This window comes from Mastomys coucha, unplaced genomic scaffold (assembly GCF_008632895.1).
Source record: "Mastomys coucha isolate ucsf_1 unplaced genomic scaffold, UCSF_Mcou_1 pScaffold22, whole genome shotgun sequence".
Lineage (NCBI taxonomy): Eukaryota > Metazoa > Chordata > Mammalia > Rodentia > Muridae > Mastomys > Mastomys coucha.
Genome location: NW_022196905.1, coordinates 84,338,596 through 84,348,277, shown reverse-complemented (window position 1 = coordinate 84,348,277; position 9,682 = coordinate 84,338,596). Strand labels below are relative to the sequence as shown.

General features: G+C 45.5%; 2 protein-coding genes across 6 annotated transcripts in view; one reads left to right on the top strand and one right to left on the bottom strand.

The window, feature by feature from the left end:
* The window catches only part of Uso1 (USO1 vesicle transport factor), a 65,760-nt gene extending 64,973 nt beyond the window's left edge, over positions 1 to 787 (bottom strand). For 2 of the 4 annotated variants that reach the window (XM_031390980.1, XM_031390981.1), the window contains exon 1: positions 501 to 731. In XM_031390980.1, the coding sequence (XP_031246840.1) occupies positions 501 to 566 (66 nt within the window). In that variant the 5' untranslated portion in view covers positions 567 to 731. Of the gene's footprint in view, positions 1 to 500 lie in introns of all 4 variants that reach the window. The other 2 variants (XM_031390984.1, XM_031390982.1) reach the window with 2 other exon arrangements.
* The window catches only part of G3bp2 (G3BP stress granule assembly factor 2), an 80,485-nt gene continuing 71,584 nt past the window's right edge, over positions 782 to 9,682 (top strand). For both annotated transcript variants that reach the window (XM_031391000.1, XM_031390994.1), the window contains exon 1: positions 782 to 1,137. The gene's annotated coding sequence lies outside the window, so the exon portion shown is untranslated. The remainder of the gene's footprint in view (positions 1,138 to 9,682) is intronic.

Genomic DNA, 9,682 nt, shown 5'->3' with positions numbered 1-9,682 from the left:
AGAAATCGTGTTACCAATAGAGCAGAAGAGTCCCTAGAGTGGCTAGCGCGCAGATCACTACAGCGTGCAAGAGAAGTAAGTATTGCCACATGACACATTTGGGTGAACCTGAAAAGTAGGGTCTGAACCACCGACCCTCAGCAAACGCTCATTGTTACAGCTGATGGGGCAGGAACAGGTGGCATTGTGCCCCAAGAATATCGTTTTATTCTTAGCCACAAGCCTAGGCCAACAGCTGGGTTTTAACCTCCTTCCAGCCCTGCAGAGCCGGGTTTCAGCCCGCACCGAAGCCGGCCGACAGGTTAAAGGGAAGGAGGGAGGGGCCGCACGGTCCGTCTCCGTGCCGGGTCCCCGAAGCCCTCCCGTCACCACGGCCCCGGCTTGCGCCGCCGCATGGGGAGCTCGCGCGTCCGAGCAGGGAGAAGGAAGGCGAAGGGAGCGGCGTGGACGCCCCGTGGTCGCCCAGCCCGGCAACAGCCCGACCCCGGCGCTGCGCTCACCGTCTCAGCTTCTGTGTGCTGGGGTCCGGCACTCTGACCCCCCATCACCCCGCGGAGGAAATTCATCTCGTTGCTCAGCCGCCGGCTTCACCAGCCCCTCTGCCAAAGAAAACACGACCGCCTACCCGCCCCCGAAGGGCCTAGCCCCCGAGCCGGCTCTCCGTACTCCCCGGCCTCTGCCACCGCCGCCTCCTACTCAGCAGCCGCCCCGGCCTCCTGAGCCCGGAAACAGCTACGGCCACCAGCCGCGGTGCGCCTGCGCGGGGACGTGGCGTTACGTGGCGGCTCGAAGGGCGAAGGCAAAAGGTGGAGAGGAGGGAGCCCCTGGCCGCAGGCCACGCCCACCCGCCCGGCCCCACGGGCCACGCCCACCCGCCCGGGCCCACGGGCCACGCCCACTACCAGGCTTCCCACCATATGGGCACGCCCCCTCCTCCTCCTTGCGCCTCTTGCTGCTGCTGGTCGCGGTCACCCACGTGGTTGCAGCCCTGCCCAGTCGGCTCCGGAGGCTTTGATTAGGCTACGCGCCTCGGCTGGTAGGTGTTTTGTCGCCGAGCGGGACGGACTGCAAGCTGTCAAACCTGAGGGCTTATTTTGTTGAGTCGAAAGTCAAATTTTCCTTTGGCCAGCGTGACAGGTAAGGGGGAGAAGGGTGTCCTGTCCCCTGGGAGGATTCGGTTGGTTCTTTTAGTTAAGCGGTACGAGCGAGGTGGCCTTTTGATCCTCGCAAATTGCATTTCTACACAGGGCTTTGTTTGGTGGTAAAGGAGGTGCTAGAGACCCCTCATTCCACTACCACTGGAGGGCGCGTTTCTAAGTTCTTGCTTCTCAACCCTACTAAAAGGAATTCCTAGATCTAAACACCAGGTTCTCCGCTCATTTTCAAGTATGAGAAGGAACCCCCGTTGAACCCTGCGTTTATCTCTAATAAGAGATTAGAAATAATTTGTTCCAGAGTGCCATTTTAGTAGCATAATGCCCTTTTTTTCATTAACTCTTAATTCCTACATTTTCAATGGTTTTAACAAGCAGAATGTCTTATTTCCAAATTGGTATGCTTGCTCTTTCCAAATGAGGCTGCCAGGTACACATGCTTTTGGAATAGTCTTGAAATTTTCTTGACACTGAAAGGCAGTGTAGTAAACCAACTGACTCATGCATCTCTTAGTTTCAATTCCCCATAGGTCTCAGATGTGATGATTAAGACCTATGTCTTCCCCAGTCTCCTTCTAAAAAGAAATCAGTATGCTTCCACGGTGTGCCCTAGCATGCTCAGTAGTACCTCTACCCAAATAATGCCCTAGTCTATAAGGAGGAATCCGAAGACTCCGGCTTCCCCACTTCACATGTCCAACGTCAAGTGTATGGTGTATAGAATATTTCTCAGATCTTCCCTCTCCTTGAATACTCTGCTTGTTGATACGGCTTACATCCACACTGAGATTACCGCAGTAGGCTCCTAACTAGTTTGTCTACATTCAGCTCTAGCTTCCCTTAGTACACCCTTGGGTGTACTGACCAAGAAGAAATATGTCAGTCCTCTTGTTAGACTCCTCCAGTGGTTCCCCTGTTTATATAATGACATCCTAACTCCTTAGTTTGGCAGGCACACCTGTTAGGGCTGAAGCTCCAGTGTCCCTCAAATACTCAACTTTTTTTTTGTTTTCTATTGCTTCAATGTGCCCTTTCCCTCTTTGTGAGGCAGATTCCTGCTAATTCCTTAAGCCTCTACTTCAACATCTCAGGGAGAGCATTCCTTGAAATCAAGATGCAGATCTCTGTGCTGTTACTTGGCCGGTGGACATTGAATTAAAACTTGCTAAGTCAAACCTAATGACTGGGCCTTTTGTACATCAGTTGCTAGTGTATTTACGGATCACAGAGTGATTTTGATGGATATGTGAGTAAATTGTTGAATGAATATGTGAATAGTATGCTAAGAGAGAGATGATCTATTCTGCCTGTGAGGGACCGAACACACACCGTACTGGCTGGAGTTAGCCATTGTCCCAAGGTCATACACTTGGACACAGAACTTGGTGGGGTACTATTGCCAGAAATACTGTGTGCTGAATATTGTCCCCTGTTTGACATTTTGCTTTAGACATTTTCCATGGAGGCATTTTGTCAAAGCCTATAAAAAGTAACCATTAAATCCTCACCAGTTACCAAGGAAGGCCTGCGTAGGAACTCGCCTAGCTGTCTCTCTGCCTGGAGCCTGACCTCTCCCCTCCCCCACGCCTCACTTCCTACCTTAAGGGATGAGGCTCTGATAGGATTGGTGGGGACTTGGAGACATCTCTGTTGTTTGGTAATGGAACACAGGACCTTGACATTGTTACAAAATTGTTTTTAGGGACAAACCTTGTTGAAATACCTTTCTTTTAAACTTTGGTGGACATAGTAGTCATGACTTACGAGGTGTCCATCATTTGATCTGTTTTATTCCCTAACCTTGTGTCCTGGGCAGGCAAGACAGTGGGCAGGAAGGACTGAGGGATGGACAGAGGGGAAGGACTAAAGGACGGACAGTTGGGTGCAGAAGTTGATGAGGGTAACCTACCACATGCCCTAGCCTCACAATCTCCATTCTATTCAGCTCACTACTTGAGATCTAAAGAAGAGGCAGAGAAAGTGTAAACTCTTATTTATGCCCCAGGTAGGATCTGAGGGAGCACAAGCGGGGAGCAGCCATGAAGTGACTCATTATTTAAGAAGAGCGTAACATGTTAATCCATCAACACTGGTATTTCTAGAAAAGAGTCCAGGACAATGGTTTCTTCCTGTTGTGCTTTCTTGCTGTGTGGCAGAAGTCGCCAGCATGGTACTTACTGAAGAACCACTTGTCGAAGCAAGAGAAAACATGAGAAAGTTGTAGTTGATTCGGGATGGTTCAGTAAATGGTGTGTGGTTTGGTAACATTTCCACAGTCTGAAGCCCTAGGTGGGTGAGAGTAATTTCCCATTTCCTAAACTAAACCTGACCAAGAGCATCTACTAAAATTAATTATTTTGAAATCCATTTTGTTGTTGTTGTTGTTGTTGTTGTTGTTGTTTTTAAAATCAATTTCCTTCTCTGGGTGAGCTTGTGTAGCCTCTTTTTCTGGTTGAAAACTCAGCAAGAAAGAATGAACATGACAGCATAAGATTGTTTTAAGCTTGGAGGGGCAGATTGGGGAAGATTGTCTGTGCCTTAGAGCGGTGCGGTGCTCCTCAACCTTGCACATGCTGAGACCTATTAATTACCACAGCTCCTCCTATTGTGGTGACTCCCTCCCCCAACCATAAAATTGTCTTCTATAGACTTCGTAACTGTAGTTTTGATACAGTTATGAATTGTAAAGTGAATATCTAATATGTGCTCTTGCTCCTCTTGTTCTTGCTTTCCTGCTCTCCCTCTTTCCCCATTCCCTTCTCTTCTCTCTCTCCATGTGCTCATGGCCAGCCTCTGTCTCTCTGCCTTTCTCTGCCTCTACTACCCTCTTAACTCCCCTCCCCATGCCCTGAATAAAATCTATTCTATACACACACACACACATACATATATATATTAAGATATCTGATAATGTGACCCCCATGAAAAGGTTGATTGACTCCCAAAGGAGTCTCGACCCATAGATTGAGAACTACAGTTGTCATCTGCGTTTGAAACACATCACATTCAGGTTTTTGAAGCACCCCTACTGAAAAAGCAGTGTCTCAAAACACCGTTAATAAGACTGTTCGTTACTATGCAATTAACCCAATAACATACAACAAAATAAATTGATGGTGAGGCTTCCGTCAAAGGTCAGGTCTAATCAATAGCAATGTCAAGTACTTTACCTTTTTCTGCTAGGCTGTGTTCTGAGTGCTTTGCATGAAAGAACCCTCCTGGGCTCCAATGTAGGTCAGTATTAGAGGCTTCCTTAGAGCTGGAAGCCTGGCTCAGCAAGTACAACTCAAGTTAGTACAGTGCTTGCCAAATATGTGTGGATGGAGCTCTGGGTATGATCCCCACTACCATATCACCTCGAGGAGGTGATGGTGGCAGGAAGGGGTGGGGGATCAGAAATGCAAACTACATAGCAGGTTAAGTGGCACCTGACAGGAAAAAATAAATCCCACAAACAAACACATAAATTCTCCTACACATTCAGAAAGTTTGCTTAGCATTTATGTAGCTGTGGATACAATATATAGTCCCATGACTTATATTTATTTATAATTTATTAATAATAATAATAATATTTATCATATTTATTATATAAAATATATCATATTTTAGTTTATTGTTTGTTTGAATGCTTCATTGTATTTTTTTCCCAAAGATTTATTTTATTTATATGAGTACACTGTAGCTTTCTTCAGACACACCTGAAAAGGGGGCATCATATCTCATTACAGATAGTTGTGAGCCACCATGTGGTTGCTGGGAATTGAACTCAGGACCTCTGGAAGAGCAGTCAGTGCTCTTAACCACTGAGCCATCTCTCCAGGCCTTGTATTTTTTGAGGCAGGCTTTCATTCTCTGTGTAACTCAGGTTAGCCTTGAGTCCACATCCTGAGCACTGCACTTTCTGATATATACCGTCACACCTGACCCAATAATAATTGGCTTAATCCTCACAGCAACTCAGTGACACAGTGTTCTTGGCTCTGACGTGTGGTTTCCTGTAGGCAGAGGTGAGCACATGTTGGCAAAGCCTGCATCCCTGTGTGCTGTTATCCTTTCTAGCATCAACACTGTGGCCATACAGCAAGTTAAAGGTTTGTCTGCGTGTCCCTACCCAATCTGACTTTGCAGCCATATTTTTCCTGTTTGGGAAGTTGGCTTCTTCTTTTCACCTAGAGGCGTGTCACCTGTGGGGTCTATCATCCCTACTCTCTTTAAGTAGACTCAGATGTTATACAGGCATTGCCTGATTCTTGGGAGCCCCTCCACTGCCTCCCTCTGCTGGGCTATGCTTTTTCTCTGTGCCTTCTGTAAGGTACAGCCTACCAAAAGAAACATACCAAGTTCAGATTTTGTAATTGGGTGTGATGGTTTGTATATGCTTGGCCCAAGGGAATGGCCCTCTTAGAAGGTATGGCCATGTTGGAGTAGGTGTGTCACTGTGGGCATGGGCTTTAAGACCCTCATCCTAGTTGCCTGGAAACCAGTCTTCCACTAGCAGCCTTCAGATGAAGATGTAGATGCTCTGCCTGCACCATGCCTGCCTGGATGCTGCCATGTTCCCACCTTGATGCTAATGGACTGAACCTCTGAACCTGTAAGCCAGCCTCAGTTAAATGTTGTCCTTATAAGAGTTGCCTTGGTCATGGTGTCTGTTCACAGCAGTAAAACCCTAACTAAGACAATGAGAAAATGTACATTTTAGGATTCATGAAATATAGTATTTGCTATGTATATTTCATCTTGTTATTGTCTGTTTCTCCCCAACTCCTAGAATTCTAACTCCATTAGAACAAAGATTTCAGTCTTTTTTTTTTTTCAAGACAGGGTTTCTCTGTGTAGTCCTTTTGTAACTTGTTTTACCCTGCTGTTTAGCACAGTATCTGACCCATTGGGACAAAGAGGAGATTCCCACTGTGGACCTGTATATAGAGACAATTCTGTCATTTGCTAAACATGGCAGCCATATTAATTCAGGATCCTCAGATTTTTCTTTTATTTTTTTAAAAAATTAAAAGCCTTATTTATTTATGCATGTGGGTGTTTCATTTGTATGCATGTACACCATATATTGCAGTGCCTGTGGTGGCCAGAAGGGGGCATTGGAACCTCTGGAATTGAATGACACATGGTTGCCAGGAATCAAACCCTGGTCCCTTGCAAGAGCATCCAGAATTCTTTACCACTGAACCACCTCTCCTCCCCACCCCACCCCCTCTCTCTCTCTCTGAAACAGGCTATAGTACAGCACAGGCTGGTCTTGAACCTGGCTGAGTCTGGCTTGAATTCCAAATCCCCTTTCCTACCCCTCCCAAATCCTGGGATTGTAGGTATACACTACCACACCTCACTTGAAAATTTTATTAATATAATAAATTTTGTAGTTTTGTTCATAGATATGTTGGTGGCCGTTGATGACTAAATGGACAGTTGACCTTTATCAGAAGTAAATATAAATATCTGTGGAAGGAAGACTTAACATTTTTAGCATCAGATCTCAGTCCAGTTTCCCTGTGGTAGACACATCTTACTTTAAGATCTACACTTGAGGATGGGGAGATGGCACAGTAGTTAAGAGCACTGACTTCAGGGCTGGAGAGACCACTCGGCGGTTAAGAGCACTTGATGATTCTTCCGAAGGTCCTGAGTTCAAATCCCAGCAACAGTCCGTGAGGTCTGACACCCTCTTCTGGTGTGTCTGAAGACAGCTACAGTGTACTTACATATAATAAATAAATCTTTAAAAAAAAAAAAAAAAAAGAGCACTGACTGCCCTGCTCCTGCCGAGGCTCCAGGTTTGACCTCCAGCACCTACACGTCCATTCACAACTACGTGGAACCCCAGCTCCAGGGCATCAGGTACTTTTTTCTGGTCTCTGCGGGCACCAGGCACACATGTGATGCACAGACATATATGCAGGCAAAACATCCGTGCACATAAAATAATTAAAGTTTAAAAAAGAAAGAAAGGGCCGGGCAGTGGTGGCGCATGCCTTTAATCCCAGCCCTTGGGAGGCAGAGGCAGGCGGATTTCTGAGTTTGAGGCCAGCCTGGTCTACAGAGTGAGTTTCAGGACAGCCAGGGCTACACAGAGAAACCCTGTCTCGAAAAAACCAAAAAAAAAAGAAAGGAAGGAAGAAAGAACGCAGTTGCTCCAGACAGCTGCCTTTTCCGTTGTTTCCTTTGTCTACCTTTCCGTAGAATAATGGCGTTCACATTCAAGTTGGGTCTTCCCACCTTAGTAAATTCTTTCTGGAATGCCCTCATGGGTAAATCCAGAGGTATGTTGTATTCAGCTCCTGGGACCTTCTTATTTCCATCACGTTGAGACTCAGGTTTGATCATCATCGGCTGCAAAGCCAGCACTTAGGAGGTAAAGGCAGGAGGGTCAGGAGATCGAGGCCAGCCTATGCAATGTTGACAATGTGAAGCCAGCCTGGGATACATGCGACTCTGTCTCAAAACCAAGCAAAACAAAACATTATCACACATTGCTGACCTAAAATATGTGGAAAAGGACCTGTATGAAAGTTTCTTACCACTTTTTGATTACCTAGGCAGTTAACATAAGTAATTGTATATTCATCCATAAACAACTGTGTGTGTGTGTTGTGATTAGTACAAATAATTGTATTACATGGAATCCACTGCTTACATCTTTCTCAACTGTGGTAGAGCTGGAGGTTAAACCCACAGTCTCAGCTAGTTTTAAATACCCGCTGCCACTGAGATAGATAGTCCACAGCTCAGTTCTGTTTAACATAGCTGTAGCGATTGTTCTAGATCGTCTACAGGATGTGTTCTCTGCCTTTCTTTCCTTCCTTCTTTCTTCCTTTTTCTTTTTCCTTTTTTCTTTTTCTTTTTTTTGTTTATTTTTGTTTTTGTTTTTTTCGAGACAGGGTTTCACTGTGTATCCCTGGCTGTCCTGGAACTTACTCTGTAGACCAGGCTGGCCTCAAACTCAGAAATCCACCTGCCTCTGCCTCCCAAGTCCTGGGATTAAAGGCATGTGCCACCAGTGCTGGACATTCTTATTCTTTTTTGATCTGAGGCACTTTCTTTGAGACAGGGTTTCACATCTCCCAGGCTGGCCTCACATTCACTGTGTTGTATAAGGATTACTTTGAACTTCTGATCGTCTTGCACTTAGCTTCCCAAGTGCTGGGATTTCAGACGTGTGCCAATTTACCGTTCTGTATTTATGCAGTGGTAGGGATTAGCCCTTGTGCATGCTCAGCAGACATTCTCCTGACTGTGCTCCAGTTCCAGAAATCCAGCCCTCTGAAACAGTTTCCAAAGTGCTGTTTAAGCTCTGGAAACTCATGTCAGAAGAAGGAGCATGAAACATCCTTTCTGTAATTGATTGGATCTCTAATGCTTCCTGTTTGGGTTTAAATTAAAAGATTGAGAGGCAAAAATATTGGGCAATCACCCTTCCTAGGTGACCAAGGCCAGGACTCGGAATAGTTGGGATATTGTGCACGCCCTCAAGTCCAAGCTTCTTGTCCCACCTCTTTCAAAAGGAACTGGAATCATTACCTTTCTGGTTCAGTTGTGTGTAAGATTAGAGCATAGTGCTTGGAACATACAATAAATGTCACAGTGAAGACCCAGACCATCCTTGGTGTGTATTGTCACGGGGGAACCTCAGCTCATCCTAAAATGCACAGAAAAGTAGATGCCCCTTAAGAGATAGCTGGAGTTCAGTGCTATTGTAACCGTAGCAGTATTAGAAAACCCACAGATATTCATCATTTCTCTCAACGGACTGAACCATTTGCTAGGTTTTTTTTTTAATTACATTTATTTATTTGTTTTTGTTTGTATGGGGGGTCATGGGGAGCATATGTAGTGTAAAGTGTGTGTGGGGGGTTCAGAAAACAGCTCTGGGGAGCTGGTTCTTTCCTTCTATCGTGTGGTTCCTGGGGGTGGAACTCAGGCTGTCATGCCTGGCACAAACACCTCTGTCTGCTGAGCTGTCTCCCAAGCCCCTTGCCAGGTTTTCAGATTCTTTATTACCATCATCATTGTTATTGCTACTATTATTATTTACGCGTGTGGGTCTTTTGCCTACATGTATGTCTGAGCACCATGTGCATGCAGTGCCTGAGGAGGCTGGAAGGAGGGTGTCAGATCCCCTGGAATTGGAGTTAACAGGTGTTTGTGAGCCACTATGTAGGTGCTAGGAATGGAACTCAGGTCCTCTAAAAGAGCAGCAAGTGATCCTGACCACTGAGCCATCCCTCCCCACCTCGATGTATTTAGAATGCCTTTTCAGCAATGCCACTTAACACCTTGCCTCAGTTCTGTGGCTTTGCAAAATAATGGCAAATGATGCTGTTATTTGATGAATTTGTACTGCATTTTTTTTTCTGTCTGCAAGGAGATCTAGACCTTTTTTTTAAAACAATGTGTCTTCCTGGGGTGTATCTAAGTTTAAGAAAGTATGATAAAGAGAAGTACTTACTTATGGAAATATCTAAATTAGGAATGCCAAACTTTTTCTTTTCTTTTTTTTTTTTTTTTTT